Raw genomic sequence first — 17,322 nt, 5'->3', positions numbered from 1 at the left:
AGTTTCACGGCAATAATTATTATCATGGTTCATAACTAGTACTGTATGTACTGTACGTATGCATGTACAAAAAATAAAGACCCACCAAGTAACACCTAATTTCAGGACATATTGTAGTGAAATTCAGGACTGTACAAATTGTACAGGACATTCTGCAGTAATACTGTTTGCTTTTAGCCCTGTATTAGACCGGAAAGTGACTTTGCCAATGGAATGAGCATATGATGCAATCTAGACTCAAACCTGCGTTCCTTTGGGAGCACTACAGCTCAAATTTGTCAAGAGTACTCTACCACGGCGTAGCGCTCTGTCATTGACAGCTATACACGTGGCACCGAGAAACAGAAAACAACTGCATGGCTTTCAGACAACAAATTGACTTTAATACATTTTCAAGTAAAAGTGTTTACATATGGTATAAAAAAATAAAGGAGGGAGCCAACAAAGAAGAACAGACGAGACAGATTGCAAGACCAGTCGCTTTCAGATATATCCCATGCGACTTCACATGTGCGATAAGCAAACGTGTGCTAAATCCTTTATAGTGCAATAAAATCAATGCAAAAAGAGATGAAATGAGAGTAGGAAGAGATCATCTCTGTGTCTAAAGCTTCTCGATTTTACATAATGTGCCTATGCTGTTATATTTAACTGTGGTTTTTATTACTTTACATTTTCCGGTTTTGACATCATTTGATCAGTCTACAGGAGACAGTCCTGACGGACAAAAGAGTAGAGGAGAAGATCATTTTCCTCTTTTGAAAGACATTGCTGCATTTCCCAAATATTTGAAGTCCACGTCTAAATGTCTTAAAGACTGAAACTAGCAAGTAGCAAGTAGAAACTGATGTAAAAATTCAGTCTCTTGGACATGCACGTGATTTGGTCCGTTGTCCAGGGTATCTGGAATCAGACGACAGAGATGAAGATGACAGCGTCCTCATCCTCGGTGGATTGTTTGAGGCTCAGCAAGATTGGGCGACAGCAGGCAGCCTCTTCGATATCAGAGATTTCCCCTAAAACACAAGGCAAAAACGGGTAGACAAATGATTTTATATGCATGGTTTTGGGCAACGACAACAGCCAACATATCAATCTTTTTAATGTTTAAGCAAATAGAAAATGACCCATTTCAGTAAAATTAGATTATAGGGATAGGAGCAACACACACAGGTCAAGGAGAAGCAGGGTTACCTGGAAGAAATGCCTTCCTTCAAAACAAGTTCTTACTTTTCTGTGGACAAGACAGAAAAAAGTGAACAGGTACACATTTTGGCAGCTGTAACAACAGAAGACCAAAATGCAAAGTCATGCAGAGTTACAAACCACAGCTAAACACTTCTTTTAAAGATGACACAAATAACAAGAAGAGAAGAGCTTGCTTAACCCTGTAGGAAAACATGAATTAACATGACATCACAGGGTTCGGGGGGTGGAGGGGTGGGATAAAGAACCAAACAAGCTTCATCTGACCAGAGCTGCTGTCTGATTGGTCAGGTAAGCCATCACTGAGGGGGCGGGGCCACTACCACTTACCACATTACGAGTGAACTTTTCAAATGAGGTTCTGCGATCCTGTATGCTTCCCGACTTGAGCCAACAAGATAAAGAGTGAAAAAAGGGACTACAGCATGGTGTGTCTGAATATGTATGTGTATGTTAAATAGAATCAGGCTAATATATCCGTCTATTTTTGTCAATTCAAATGTATTAGATTTTACACTTTCGCGCTTTTGCACCAGTAATTAATTTTTGAAACTGTGGTTTCTAATAAATATAATATTCCCCCAAATAATAATACATCCTTTTTACAGCTGGTATTAATAAAACATCACTATAATTGAGACAAACTAAATTCACATCATGCTATCATAACCCCAAACCCAAAATACACATATTGGTATTCCAGGAAGCATGTTCTTGGATTCAAAAACAGCCGGAAGAGAGTGACAGAGTAGAACAGAATGCGGGGGACTTTTTTTTTTTTTAAGTTGAGCTATTTTTCAAGCAGTTGCCTATAAATCTACAAATCATAGTCACCGATTTGTGTGTTTCTGTCGGTGTGTGCAATACACATAAGCAACAAATACCACTAAAACATTTTAGCATTCTCATTACTTAGTAATTAATTATAGCCTACTACAGTTTTTCAAGGATAGTCTACTGTCATTTTTCCGTTCAATGGTGCGCTTGATAAATGAATTACACTGAAGTTCTTCATATCCCGTGAAGAGAAATGCACAAACTAAAAATGCATTACCAACCAAAAACAAAAGCACATTCTTTCTATGAGTGTTCTTGTCGTGTCTCGCTAGTATAGCCAATATGTTACAAACTGATGATCAGTAGCGGTTCACTAAATAAAATGTCATGAATACCTATTTACAATAAGCACTTAACTCAAAAACAACTATTAAATAATATAATAACTAGATAACTTGCAGACTAAAATCAGCTCGAAAATAATAGGCCACCTCATGAAACAAATGTGAATCCGTAATTTCTTTACAATTTAAAGGTTCTGTGTGTTATTTCATCAGTCAATTGTGAAAGTCTTGGTGGTTGAAAGCTTTTGGCGCCATATTAAATTCAGGAGACAAGAGAATTAACCCTTGATAAACTTAAGATTGAGCCACTGTAGTCACTCGGACTATTTTAACAATGTCTGTATAGTTGACTTTATTTCAACTATTCATTTACTTCTCTCTCTGTCTCGAGTCATGTTACTAGTTTAACAGCGTATGATCTGTTGTTGTACGTCACACGCATCACACGCATGACCAGCGTCGGCCAATAGTGAGCCTACGTGTGGTGTAGCTCTACGCTATCACACTAAGTTAACTGACTAGAGGCCCATAGAGAAGGAAGTAAATAGTTGAAATAAAGTTATTATTTTTGTTTGTTTTTGCGCACAAAAAGTATTATCGTCGCTTGATAAAGTTAAGATTGAGCCACTGAAGTCACTTGGACTATTTTAACGATGTCTTTAATAACTTTTGAGGCCGGCAAGTTTCAATTCCTCAAGAAGCCTATGGACTAGTGTGCAGGAGTGATCCAGCTCTCAGATTTCATCAAAAATATCTTTATTTGTGTTCTGAAGATGAACGAAGGTCTTACGGGGTTGGAACAACATGAGGGTGAGTAAATACTGACAGAATTTTCATTTTTGGGTGAACAAACCCTTTAAAATATGTTAAAATAGAAAACAGTTATTTTAAATCATAATACATAATAGTAATACATTTTCGAATATTTCTGTTTTTACTAAACTGACTTCTTCATACTCTATTCTAGTCAGAATGTGAGTCTGAAACTGCTCCATAGGGCTTTGATTATGAGGCCTGTCTTAACCGAACCAGAAAAAACAAAACAAAAAAAAAAAAACAGAATGGATAGACCAATCAGAGCAACGCAGTAAGTGACATATGTCGAGCTACGAATGGTCAACAGAACTCAGCTGCACACACGCTGGAAGAAGTAGTAAAATAATGAGTGTTGCTTCTTTTACTTGGTCCTCCATGAGTGTGACGGTGCGACCAAAGGAGAAACCACAACTACTACAGGGTTTTCATTGCCGATCATAATTACTCCTCAATGGATCGAGTTCAGACCAAACTTCCCGACCAAAAAATGTGGACGGGGTTCGGGCTGGCATCCAAACTAGTTTTTACAGTATTTTTTATCAAATAAATGAGACTTCAATTTTTTTTTTTTTTAAATCGTACCAACCCAAATTTTTGAACGGTAGTACATTTACCAACAGGGCATGTAGATGCAGTCTTACGACAATTCAAGAGGAGTTATTTGATCCTGTCAAAACGCTTGAAACATGTTACCTTTTTCTTAGCCTGCAGAAGTTCCTGGTAGGCACTGGATCTAATGAAACGACTGTAAGAGTCACTCTTCATCAGCTTATAGATGTGTTCCTGGGAGACACAAATTTACATGTTTATATGGTTTGTTTTCATCAATTTTCTGAAAAGGAAAACGACTGTAGCTTCTAAAAACACATAATCTTCACCTGTGCATCTTCAAAAGCGTATCGTCCAGGGTCTTTGATGTTCTGTGTGGTTTTGTCGTAGCTCTTCGAGTCAACATTGATGGCACTGGGGGCTCCAGGAGCCAAAAACTCTTCCCAGATCTCCTGCACCCGTGTCGGCACCTCACGGATCGGCCTCCTCTTTAACTCCTGCGCTGCCAACCAGAATCTGAGTTTTGGATAACAAAAGAGAATTAATTTGCAGAATAAAAAGACAATGCATTCAGCTAAAGTAGTTGCCCAGTGGAACATCTGACTGCGTTACTCTCCACCTGCCAGCAGGGGGCATGAAAAGGAAGTGTAGGTTTACCTGAGGTTTTCTGAGCTGAATTCAGACTCCAGGAACTTGAGAAACTGCTCTCGCCCAATGGGATCTTTCAACACTTCGTCGATTCTAAAAGCCCAGCGTCTAACTCTAGTCTGACCAGGTTCCTTACTGTTCCAACACACACAAAAACACATTATACATAAAAATACACACTGATTTGTAAAAACAATAACAATATTTAGTGTGTATTTTTGAAACAGACCTGGCCTCCATTTCCCAGAACGTTGTGTCATCTGATATCCAGGGATTGGAAGGATCAGAAGTGGACAGGAACGGGTCATAGTCGGAATACTGCTCAGTATAACTCAGCAAACTACAAGACCATCAAAAACAGAGTGAGGGATAAAAGAGAGGAAGAAAGAGGCCACTAAAGGGCGTTATATATTAGTAAAACAAGCATGCCAAAACATTGTGACATATTCAGGTGTCAGTACATACTAGTTATGTGACGCCTTTTCCAATTTAAACATTCAATAAGAAATCAAAAACATTGGTGTTGGGGAATGTTTCTGTTCTGTTTTCAGTTCTGTTTTTGATTGTATTATTCATTATTAAAAGCAAGTGTGTGTTTGTAATGCCTACTTGTTTTATTTGCTCATGTATTTAATTATTTATTTGATATTTATTATCACAGGAATTCACGCCTGCAAATTGTGAACCATTGTCCATTATTTTGCGTGCAATTGTTGATAAAGAAAAATGTCATGACCAATATTGAAAATATTTCCATTTAAAATAAATAAACCAGCGGTGAAAAAGTCTCAAACCCTAGACATTAATTCACTACAGAGAGTCAAAGTAAAAACTGTCTAAGCTTTTGACATCTCACGCTGCATTAACAGTGCATATTCTCTCAGAGACAATAAGAGCTGAATCTACTTCAAAATGTGCTGAAGAGGGTACTGTATATAACTGTCTTAATATTTTCATAATATTTCACTTACAGCCCAAAAGTATAAGAGAAGTATTTCATGTTAAACATGTTGTTTTTTAAATGAGGAGCAAGATAATCAAACATCTTTTATTATCCTCATCCTTTAATTATCCTCACTTATGCAGTCATGCACTATGAAATTATTGCGGAGCAAATAAAATGTTATATCCAATAATCATAATATTAATTCAACCCTTTGAATTCAATTCAAAAAAGACATTTTTGTCTTTTTAGGTTAAGTTTTTTTGATAGTTTTGCCTGTGTTAATGCCAACTGGATAAAATGTACCACATGTGTGAAGAATTTTATTATTTCACCCCTATTTACTTTAAAAACATCTATTTTTCACTAGGTACACAAAATAGTTCCACTCAGGCCCTAAAGGACAAAATGTCCCCATTGAAACCCATTAAAACAGCAATTTTTAATCCAAGTGCCATCAAACTATAAATGGTATTTGTTAATAGGCTTTCATTCTGTTGGCAAGGCTTCAAAATTTTAACTTTTATAATTGTCTACCAGATGGTGCCATTTTCTCAAGTTTGGCCTGTAAAGCAAATACTTGTTTTATTCCTGTTTTCTGCTTATGGATATTATTGAGCCAATGGGATAAATTATCCAGCCATAACCTTGTGGGTGTTTTGGTATGGATGCCAGAGTGTGGTTTGTAAGTGTGCAATTAAAAAATTGTGTGCGTGTTTAATATTTTGCTGGCATCTAAAGGGGGAAATATGGTTCTGCGCCCAGACAAAATCTTACTGAAAGCTCATTTTTTGAGATTTCAACCTCACATTTGGGACATGACTTGTTTAGATTTATGGTTTTGATTTTCTAGCAGTTTTAGGGTTCAACATGTTTGATAAAATATATGTTTTATATAAAAATTGTTCATAAAACATTCTCATAAATGTACAGTGTAAATCGCAGGTTAACCACCACAACCAATTAATGTGTAAATTAATGTGCTCAATATGCATGTATTTAAACATTTCTGTCTTAAAATGTGTTAAAATAACATCTATTGGGGTTTCAAAGTAGCATGTTTTTTTTTTACAGTAACTGGGTGATGACGACATTAGAGGGAGTGGCAACCCGTACCCTGCTAGATTCCTACTGTTTGAGGCTTGATTATGGAAAACGACTGGGAGACTGAGGAGGTGGGAAACCATCAAATTCTTGATGGACCACAGCCCTACAATTTATCAATTATCAATGTGTGATGAAAAATTGGTGTGATGAAAATGAGTGGAGGGTTGGCCAGGTGTCCTGGTGGGTAGCTAGAGCTAGCTTAAGTTAAAATTTAGATTAGAGCTATAGCTTTGGTGCTTTGCAACATTTTTTAATTTCAACAATAATCTGCCAAGGGACTTCTTTAAATGAAACCAAATTTAAGTCTGTGCTCCACTTTTTTTTTAGAGGACAAATATATTTTGTCCTCTATGGACCTGTGTAACTTTTTAATTGATGCACAAGGGTTAATACATTAATTGGAAATGCCTCTTGCTATGCTGACAGCTGATGCTTTTGATGATATCTATATATATATATATATATATTCGATACACAATATCATCGTCTATCGGTGCAACCTGGTGTGGTATGGTATGGTATACCTCCTCAAAAAAATTGGATGAGAAAATAATCCATGTTACAAAATGTGACATTAAAAAGTCTATGAATCACCTGTTTTTCTAAAATGACACTGTCCAACAGTGTCCAACACCCGCAGGTAAAGTTACAGCAGGAGGCTTGCCTCCCCTGAGCCCATTGACTTTTAACAGACCCCCTAAAGCATGTGGTGGGGGGTAATTGAAAATTATTAGGGGATGGTCACGTGAGATGAGACAATGCCTCCATCATAATAGGATAGGATATGAATGGTTATAATTGGTTTATCACATAAATCTTGCCTCTTGTTTTTGCAAATCGGTCTGAATGACAGACGCAAACACATAATGAGGCTTTTCTGTAATTTTTTATATGCAGTCATGTTTTTGCAGGAAAATCTGCATTCGTATCAGCGACTTTATACACAATGCAACCATACAATGATTGTGAAAACAAATACAACCCTGATGCCAGGTTTCCCAGTTAATATTGATTATTTGCCAGTTGGCTATTATAGTGTGCATTTAACGCACGCTACTTCCTCAAACACTGATGTACATTGTATATTTTGGACCATCATTTATGTTGCGAAGTCAGTTTAATTTCACGTTGCACTAAAATCTTGGTGCTTCAAGTGGTTGTGGCATCCTAATAGAGCCATTGATCTCACAGAGGAAGTACATTTGAGGACGAGAAACGGAAACATGCTTGTCAGCATGAGCAATATCTACACAGACTATTAAAGAGATCGATAAGAAAATGTTTAAGCACTGTAAAATAATGAAGACCTGTGGATCGATCACAGCACAGACGTTCTCTCTGACTTACCTCTCTGCAACTTTGGACATTTTCAATCGATGCCGGTCTAACTGTACTTGCTGAAACTTGATCTGGAAAGACAAAAGTGGTAATAGTCAGGGTGAGTGCATGTGTGTGTGTCTGTGTAAACAGGTGGCAAATACAGCCATGGATGAACAAAAATTTGCAGTTTTCCACACAGCTGCTGGTCTCCTGGCCAGGCCAATCTGGTTAGGCTGATCAGTTCTGAAGGTTTGAAAAAGTGTTGGTCACTTTTTTATAGAGCCCTGCACATTCCATGCAGAAGAAAAAAAAATGGATCTCGTGGCCATGAATTAGAAATTTGTTCCCATAGCTTATTAATTCATGGCCACATGTTAATTAATTGCCCCATTTTCCTTAAACGGTGGCTCCATTGTACTAATTTGATTCCTTATTTTAATTTAGTTAAATCATGGTCACAATTTAACTAAAACAAGGGACTGAATTAGTATAACAGGGCCAATATCTAATGACACAAAGTGAACAAATTAATTTGTCATGGGAACGAATTCTTAATTCACAGCCATGAAATCCAAATAGCCAGCCAGATAAACACCAGCTTGGCTAGGCTGGGAGTCAGCAAGAGTAGACTGTCTTAAACCAAGTGGAATACTCGGATACTTTTAAAATTCGAATTCAAAATGTTTAATTTAAATACTCTGCCTATAAACACACACAAGCAATCAGGCGTTACCTGTTCGTGAAGCTCTTCTTCGGTTGGTTGCTTGGCCTCAGCGGCTGGTGTGTGGGTCGGGCTATGGCTGCGAATGTCATTCTGAAGGCCATACACAGACTGTGGAAACCATCAGAATAATTTATAACCACATTTACGTAAATTGAAATCAGTAATTAGAAAAGATTTCTGTCTGATTGCATCAGTGATTGGGGATTTCATCTGGACAGCTGCGCGATTATTGAGGTGAGCTGTTCTTGATTGGTAGGGCAGTCTGATTGGTGGATTTATTTAAGTCTGATTTGGTATTCTGATTGGCTCAGTGGTTGGTTCATTTGTCAAATACAAATATTCCCTAATATAATGAGTGGGCTAACTGCTTTAGTGATTAGTCGCGTGGTTCAGGAGATTAAAAGCTGAAGTACTTTGCAAGAGGGTGTTATTGCATCACCTTTCTTGTTTTGTGAGGGTTCTTCATTCTGGATGATTTCTTTATGTCCACTTCTGTTGTGTTCACACACCCAGGCTAAAACACACACATGGTCAAATATAACTGTCAATTCTCTAGATGACCTTTAATTTATGGTTGCCAGGCAACAATGTTGCTTCGACCACCTGACGTTTTGCACATCACACCTATATATTCTTCATTAGCGACTATACGTAAGCCGGTTGCCATATTAGAACGGTCAAAGCCGGTCTGTGAACATTCAAGATCAAGTTGACTATGCGTCTACAACCGTAGTTATACACATGTATGAATATCTTGATCTAAAATAGACTTCAGTAGATGATTTTACAAGGCGAAGGCGTCAGCTAACATGACATTAAAACGCTTTCATAGTTAAAGTAAAAACATTAAAAGGTACCATAGTAAAAACCTAATATTGAGTTAATACATTTAAAAACTTAAAACAACACATTCTCCCCTGTGAAAGTTTATTCCATTTCTTCAGGAATTGAAACCTTGGCGGTTCTACAACCAGAAGCTGTGCAATGTTGTTGTATAATTTATTCTTACTGTGATTGATGACACGCTGACCGTTTCAAGATGGCCGACAAGTGTATGTAGCGGTCGAATATTACATCTACGTATACATATCTATGGTGCACCTTACGTTTAAGGAAACTGAAGCGATATTTTAAAAGGCATGGAACTGTCAGTCAAACAGCTTCCTGTGCGTTGGACTCTATTTTAGCTCACAAAGGACCCAATGTTTCTACACTCAAATATAGGATGAACTTTAGGTCCAAACCTCCAATGTATGTTGAGAGAGAAAACAGCCTCTAGGCACAAGAGTTCTGTAATAAACCCCATTTGAGCCCACACTGGCTATGTATGGACATGATCTGTAGTATCTCACTATTGCATGTCAGCTTGAAAGATCAAGCCAAGTTAGCATGAAATTGCTAATGAGAAGGATCAGCTCAGTGTAATTGAGGGAGAAATTGCTGCTTCCTTCAAAACAAACAGCTCAAATACACACATAAAGGCATAAAGCAATACACACCAGGTAATTCACACATATAAAACACATGGAATGCTACAATAATAATAATACCATAATAAAATATTCTTCAAAAACTATTTGAAACTATGAAAAATCGAATTAAATGCATAGTAATTATAGTTACTACTGTGGAACTGTTATTAGTAAAAAAAATCCCATTAAATCAGACTCCGTCTATATATATATATATATATATATATATATATATATATATATATATGCATTACAGTTTTTGAAATTAGTTTTAGCCTGATTATATTTAGATACTATTACAGTTAAAATCAAAATGTACATAAATGGTACAATAAAATAAATAAATAAATAAATAGATAATAAATTAATACAATTTCATTTTAATAAACATACTAAAATATAATATAGGATATCAAACAGATATCTCATATATACCATATAGCAAACAATTTTAAAAGTATAGATCAAGTAAGAACATCTCTTAAGGGGAAAACTGCACATTTTCACTTTTTACTTTGTAGAATATTGTCTAAGGAAATCGAAGATATTTGAGTGTGTGTTTTAGTTTTATGGCTAGCCAGCAATTTTGCAAGCTCAGAGGTTATTCCATCAGCCCAGAGGTGTTTTAACACTGTTGTGTCATTCCTCTGTGAGGGAACAACTTCAAACACTTCAGAACAACAAAGAATAATTCTGAAGAGGAAAAGAGAATAGCTGCATTGTTCTTACATGGACTTGCCAGCCTTTACACACATTCACTCACCACTGGTCTGTGCACGTCCCAGAAAGCTCTCTCCTGACTGTCCAGTATTTTCCTCTCAATTTTGTCTCTTTTCTTATCGACTCTGTACAGACAGAACACAAAAGCCGAAGCAATTAAAGCATTTAACTTCCAAAAGAAAAGGCGGACATGCAATGAACCGAACAACAAAGCTGAAAAGTCATAAACTTGCCTGTTCTGGCACTCAGAGGCACTATAGGGCTCACATAATTGCTTTGAATTTCAATTTAAACAGCAGAAGTGACTTATAAGACAAGTTCTGTCATATCCAAAAACAAGTCCAAGAGACTTTAAAAACAACATACGAACAACCAGCTTTACTGATATTTCAAGAGATTCAGCGATTAATATTTTAATTCTTGCTATGTAAAGAGTCACTTTCCTGTCTTCTGACTGGGACAAAAACAGCCGATAAAGAATGGGAAAGACCAGAACTAATCAATCTGAAAGATACATACTTTGCCTGAGCCTCTGCTTGCATAAATATAAACTCCCATTTCCTGGCGAATGCACGCTGTAGTCGCGCTAAACTCTCCTGGAAGAGAAAAAAAGGAGCATTTTTAAACTATCAAAGTAAAATAAAAAGTATTGTTAGAGATATTGAAGCCATTTATTTTAACATAAATAGTGTATGTTATGTTATATATATATATATATATATATATATACATACATGTATGGATATGTATAGATTGATATGTGTAGATAGATAGATAGATAGATATATTGATAGATAGATAGATAGATAGATAGATAGATAGATAGATAGATAGATAGATAGATAGATAGATAGATAGATAGATAGATAGATAGATAGATAGATAGATAGATAGATAGATAGATAGATAGATAGATAGATAGATAGATAGATAGATAGAATAATATGCGTTTTGTAAATTTGCAGACCTTTTTCATGCTCAGAAAGGAATCTTACACTCTAAAGAATGTTGAAAATGTAAAAAAGGATAATAGGACTCCTTTAATAATAGAATAAGCAAGAGGAGGCACAATGATTACATGTTTACAGTTCTCAGTTTAATATGAGAAATACGTTGGTGAAGACGGCTCTCTCTGCACAGTTCTACTGGAGAGCTTGCCTTACATGGATTATTCAGACAAAGCCTGACATTTAAAACCCAGCTTGGATTAGACATACTTTCTTTTTAAGGATTGTCATTACCTTATTATCTTCTTAATATCTTTTATCTAATAATGTCCGAAGTACAAAGCATGAGATAAGCATTGATACAATTAAGAGAGGGAGAGAAGGGAGAAAAAAAATAGGAGATTACTTACAGCTTCATAATCAGCAAGTTCCAGACGTGCTTTGTTCTGCATTGTTCTTTTGCACAAGTACACAGCTGCAGAGAGATGCCAACAAGTGTGTGAGAAACGCTGCTCGCACGTCCTCAAACCTCAGCAGCCCTCGGGGCTTTCAAATGAGTTGTACTAAAATATTTAGTAAACATTTAACATATTTCACACCAGCTTGTACCTAATCGCTCCTGAGTGTTGCTTTGTTCTAATTGCTGAATTCATAACAAGCATAATTTACCGAACCCAAGGCACACCCATGCACACAACTATAAAACAGGGTAATCTCAATTGTGTTCATAGGTATTTCTTCATAAAGTATAATAATGTACAAAAATTCCATGAACTTTCTTTAAAACTCAAAAATATTCATGAACATTGTACATCCACTAGATCTATTAGCTCTATTATTCCCTGCTGATAGATGTCGTAACTACACAAAGCATCTTTCTCTATTGACAATAATTCAAAAGTAGTTGTGGAAAAATTGTGGAAAAATGTACCTTTTTGCAAGGAACATACATTATGCAAAAAAGATTTTTTTTTAACGAAATGAATACTTTTATTTGGTAAGGATGCGGTAAATTGATAAAAAGTGACAGTAAAGAAATGTATAATGTTATAAAAGAATTGACTCCTAGCCCCAGGAGTGGAGAGGTCTAGGTCATAAAACCAGACAAATGTATGCAGTAAGAACCAGCCTGCCACATTACAAACATCCTGAAGGAAAACACCCGAAATTAAAGGGTTAGTTCACCTAAAAATGAAAATTAAGTCATTAATTACTCACCCCCATGCTGTTCCAACCCCGTAAGACCTTCGTTCATCTTCGGGACACAAATAAAGATATTTTTGATTGAATCTGAGAGCTGGATCACTCTTCCATAGGCTTCCTAAGGGACTGGCTCTTGACGGCCCATAAAATCATTAAAGAAAAGGTTTAAATATTCCATGTGCCTACAGCGGCTCAATTATAAGTTTATCAAGCGACGAGAATACTTTTTGTGCGAAAAAAAAAACATAAATAACGACTTTATTCCACTATTCCATTACTTCCTTATGGGCGCATGCGCGAGAACTGAGACGAGGACGTTCTCATTCGTCTACTTCTTGTTACCGGCTGCTCACCGCTTAGGAGTTTTACCGCCACCTACCGTATAAAATGATGATCCATATATAAGGCGCTCCGGATTATAAGGAACACTGTCGTTTTTTGAGAAGATTAAAGGCTTTTAAGTGCACCTTGTAGTGCGGAAAATACGCTAATTAAAAAGCGTATGTACAGCGCGCATCTTCCTCTGCTTGTAAACAGAAAGTTTTGCGCTTCCAGCTATATCAGCACATCATCTTATACGGTAGGGGGCGGTAAAACTCCTAAGCGGTGAGCAGCCGGTAACAAGAAGTAGACGAATGAGAACGTCCTCGTCTCAGTTCTCGCGCATGCGCCCATAAGGAAGTAATGGAATAGTGGAATAAAGTCGTTATTTATGTTTTTTTCGCACTAAAAGTATTCTCGTCGCTTGATAAACTTATAATTGAGCCGCTGTAGGCACATGGAATATTTAAACCTTTTCTTTAATGACTTTATGGGCCGTCAAGAGCCAGTCCCTTATGCAGTCTATGGAAGAGTGATCCAGCTCTCAGATTCAATCAAAAATATCTTTATTTGTGTTCCGAAGATGATTGAAGGTCTTACGGTGTTGGTACAGCATGGGGGTGAGTAATAATGACTTAATTTTCATTTTTGGGTGAACTAACCCTTTAAAGCCATAGAGGCCGCCATTCTCCTCGTAGAATGGGCCAGCACAGCCATACAGGGGTTGGACAATGAAACTGAAACAGCTGGTTTTACAACACAATAATTTGTTAGAATGGTGAGGGCCTCATTTTGCATCCAAATACAGCACCAATTGACAGATAGAAGTCCTTCACAGTGACCAGAGGGATTATGAGCCGTTCCTCTTCCAGAACAGTGTCCAGGTCACTATATGATGCTGGTGGACTCGCTCCTCCAAAACACCTCAATAATATTCAGATCTGGTGACTGTCAGACCATGGGAGATGTTCAACGTCACTTTGATCTTCATCAAACCCTTCTGTCACAAGCTCTGGATTGGAGAATGGTCTCAACGACCTCAGTCGAGAGACCGGATTCTATGAGCCGGGTCCCCTCAGAGGCCAGGTCCACAGTTTCCACAACTCCGGATGAGGGTGAAATATCGTGCCCCCTGCTTGGGACAGCAGGTCCCTGCTGAGCGGAATCTCCATGGGAGAGCCGTCTAGAAGGGACACTAAGTCCGAGAACCAAATCGGGTCGGCCAGTAAGGGGCTACTAGTAGCAGACAGACCCCATGCCGGCGAACCCCTTTCCAGAACCCCCGGAAGCATGGATATCAGAGGGAAAGCATACAGATGCAGCCTCGGCAACACCTGCACCATAGCATCTAGTCCAAGAGAAGCTGGGTGCATCAGGGAGAACCACATGGGACAATGGGTTGAATCTGATGATGCGAAAAGGTCGACTTGAGCTTGACCAAACTTTCCCGAAAGGAGCTCTACCACCTCGGGGAAGTCTTCATTCCCCTGTCCACTCATAACAGAAAACTGTCCCAACAACAACAAGGATTTTGGATATTAGCAACTTTATGGGGATATTTTGTCTCCATAACATTGGGTTTGCCAAGACCACAAACGCACACACACACACACACTGGTGTCAGTAAGATACAGATAACAGATCTCGCACAAAAACTCACCATAGTCAGTGTTCTCGGGCTCCCAGCAATTTGAGGGCCAGAAATATGGAGTCTAACAGAAGAAAGAGCAAAATTACTCATAATGCAGTGTAATATGAAAACCGGTACAGTTCATATACAAAAGAAACCAAGACTATTGCAGTTGTTTGTAATGAAAATGTAGTTATATTTAGCATCGATTACAGTGATTATTGTATATTTACATTAGAAAGTACTGATTAACAACTTAATGTGTAATTATTTGATGGAGCGATCAGTATCCGAACTTGCAAATACAATGTTATTAGTCTACTATGTAATTAACTTCAGTAACAAGCATTGTATTTTTGAATGGGTGCTACATTTTAAAGCGTTTCCAAAAGTTCGGTTTCTATTTTGTTTCTCAAATTAGCAAAACAACTGACCTGAAATCTGTAGAACGTGCCATCGTCTTTAAGAGTGAGCACATGGTCAGAGATTGGGAAGAAGTAGCCGTGAGCCGCCATCAGTGTGCCCAGATGAAGAGCCTCCACTAGAGAAATAATTAATAGTGTTATTAGGGGTAGCCAAAACGTTTATGCCAAGATAATTATTATTATTTATCCTGTGCTGAAACTAAATAGAACAAATGGTATGACTCGGTAGGTTTTTCGTGTGAAACAAAATACATTTAGGTAATCCTCAAACAAAGTAGAATAATTGGAGAATGTATTCTGAGATGAGAATTATTTTAGTATAAAAATAAAGGTGCTCTATAGTCTAGGCTATCATATTCATCAACAAAGTGCTGGTAACAAAGCCTTTATTTCATGGCTACACTCAAAACTAAATTCTCCCGTTTCGGCGCGTCTTAATAAAGGCTTTTTAATTGAAAAGAGTGCAATTGCCATCCCAGAACTTTTTTGATGATGCTTTTAGGAATATTTTTCATTCCATAAAACATTCCAATCAATAAGAAGTTTCTTTCCCCAGTCTAATTGAATAATCTATTTTGAAATGTAAATGATACTCTAAGGTAACTAGGTTATGATGGGACCTATGGGTCTCAGTCTAAAAGAGGAAGCATGGAAATAACATTCTACTGCAACATACTGAACAACACCACACACTCCTCTGCAAAACCCGTACCAGGAGAAGTTAAGCATCAATAAATAATTATCTATTAAACTTTTACAATACAGTGTTTACTGTGAGTGTGCATGTTAGAGTATGTGTCCGTGCTGATTCCAAATTAATATCCCTTTGCTTTCAAGGGTGCAGTATGCTTTTTGCAGATGTTGTTGTTTTGATGAGAGCTTCCCACAAGGCATGTTCATGAAGTGAATTCCACTAATCAGCAATGTATAAGAACTGAAGAGAGAGAGAGAGAGAGAGAGAGAGAGAGAGAGAGAGAGAGAGAGAGAGAGAGAGAGAGAGAGAGAGAGACTTTTTTTTAAAGTTCTCGTTTTATCTCTCTATGGTTCCAGTCTATTGAGTATACTGAGAGATACAGTGCACTTATCTGGTTGCTCTTTTCTTATTTGAGAAGAGCCCCCCTAACACACACTTACTCTCACATACCTGTCACATTTGTCAGAGGGAATCTAAAGTATTGGGATATTCAACATACTCACAAAAAATCTTCCTTACTAAAACCAACTCCACCTTCACAATAGTCAAGCCACCTTTATAGTGCTTTTTACAATACAGATTTTATCAAAGAAGCTTCACAGTGATAACATGAAAATAATACAACACAGATCAATAATATTGTTGAATATTAAATGTCCCCAACTAAGCAAGCCAAAAGCCAAGGTAACAGTGGCAAGCAAAAACTTCATCAGGTGACAGAATGAAAAAAAAAAAACAACCAAAAAACCCTCACCTCTACAATACCTCTATTTGGGTTACACTTGAAAAGCACCAAATGCAATCATAATTAGCTTTGATGAGTAAATAAAACATTAGTCGGACGATTAATGTGTTAAGAAAATGTATTGTGAAAATAATTCAACAGAACAATGAAATAAATAGTAAATATGTTTTTTTTTATTATTTTGGAATAAAATTAATTCAATTATTAGTCATTTTGATTAAATGCAATTTAAAGTTCAACTAAGTTTTTATTTTATAAGAATAGCTTTACTATTACTTACTTAGTTAAATTACTTGTGTATTGCTTGCGTTTCAAAGCTTCTCCATTCTTGTTTTTGAAGAAGTAGATGCAAGTATAAATGATCCCCCATTTCTTTAATTAAAGGAGTAACAGGAGATGCTGACATTTGCTGTTTTCCAACTTACAGTATAATTATGATTATGCAAATCCTGAATATATTACCCTGTGAGCAGAAGATATGAATATGACTTTTAGAAAAGAGTGCGTGTGAATTTATCAAAATAAAAGAAGTAGATTTTCAACTTATGCACATCACAGCTGCAGCACTGTCAGTGATGTCATTAAAGAAAATACTACATCACCTTGATCCTCGATACATAGATTTTTCAGCATCCACTGGACAATGTCTGAACCTGGAAAAGAAATGAAGATTATTCTTTAAAATGTTGATTGGTCTATCTAAATTCTATCTATCAAAATTTAGCAGAATA

The 17,322-nt window shown here is 36.9% G+C and overlaps 1 protein-coding gene across 4 annotated transcripts in view; it reads right to left on the bottom strand.

Moving 5' to 3' along the window:
- Positions 1 to 361: 361 nt before the first annotated feature.
- Positions 362 to 17,322, bottom strand: part of rgs7a (regulator of G protein signaling 7a) — a 59,554-nt gene continuing 42,593 nt past the window's right edge. For 2 of the 4 annotated variants that reach the window (XM_089120278.1, XM_089120279.1), the window contains 14 exons: positions 17,194 to 17,244; positions 15,162 to 15,268; positions 14,758 to 14,809; positions 11,984 to 12,048; positions 11,146 to 11,222; positions 10,670 to 10,751; positions 8,874 to 8,948; positions 8,444 to 8,542; positions 7,738 to 7,799; positions 4,570 to 4,680; positions 4,350 to 4,475; positions 4,022 to 4,208; positions 3,837 to 3,926; positions 362 to 1,016 (listed from right to left, as the gene is read on the bottom strand). In XM_089120278.1, the coding sequence (XP_088976404.1) occupies positions 966 to 1,016; positions 3,837 to 3,926; positions 4,022 to 4,208; positions 4,350 to 4,475; positions 4,570 to 4,680; positions 7,738 to 7,799; positions 8,444 to 8,542; positions 8,874 to 8,948; positions 10,670 to 10,751; positions 11,146 to 11,222; positions 11,984 to 12,048; positions 14,758 to 14,809; positions 15,162 to 15,268; positions 17,194 to 17,244 (1,235 nt within the window). In that variant the 3' untranslated portion in view covers positions 362 to 965. The other 2 variants (XM_039670819.2, XM_039670794.2) reach the window with 2 other exon arrangements.

Source organism: Pimephales promelas, chromosome 15 (assembly GCF_988280905.1).
Source record: "Pimephales promelas chromosome 15, fPimPro1.hap1.1, whole genome shotgun sequence".
Lineage (NCBI taxonomy): Eukaryota > Metazoa > Chordata > Actinopteri > Cypriniformes > Leuciscidae > Pimephales > Pimephales promelas.
Note: the sequence above shows the minus strand (reverse complement) of the source record. Positions and strands in the feature narration are given on the sequence as shown.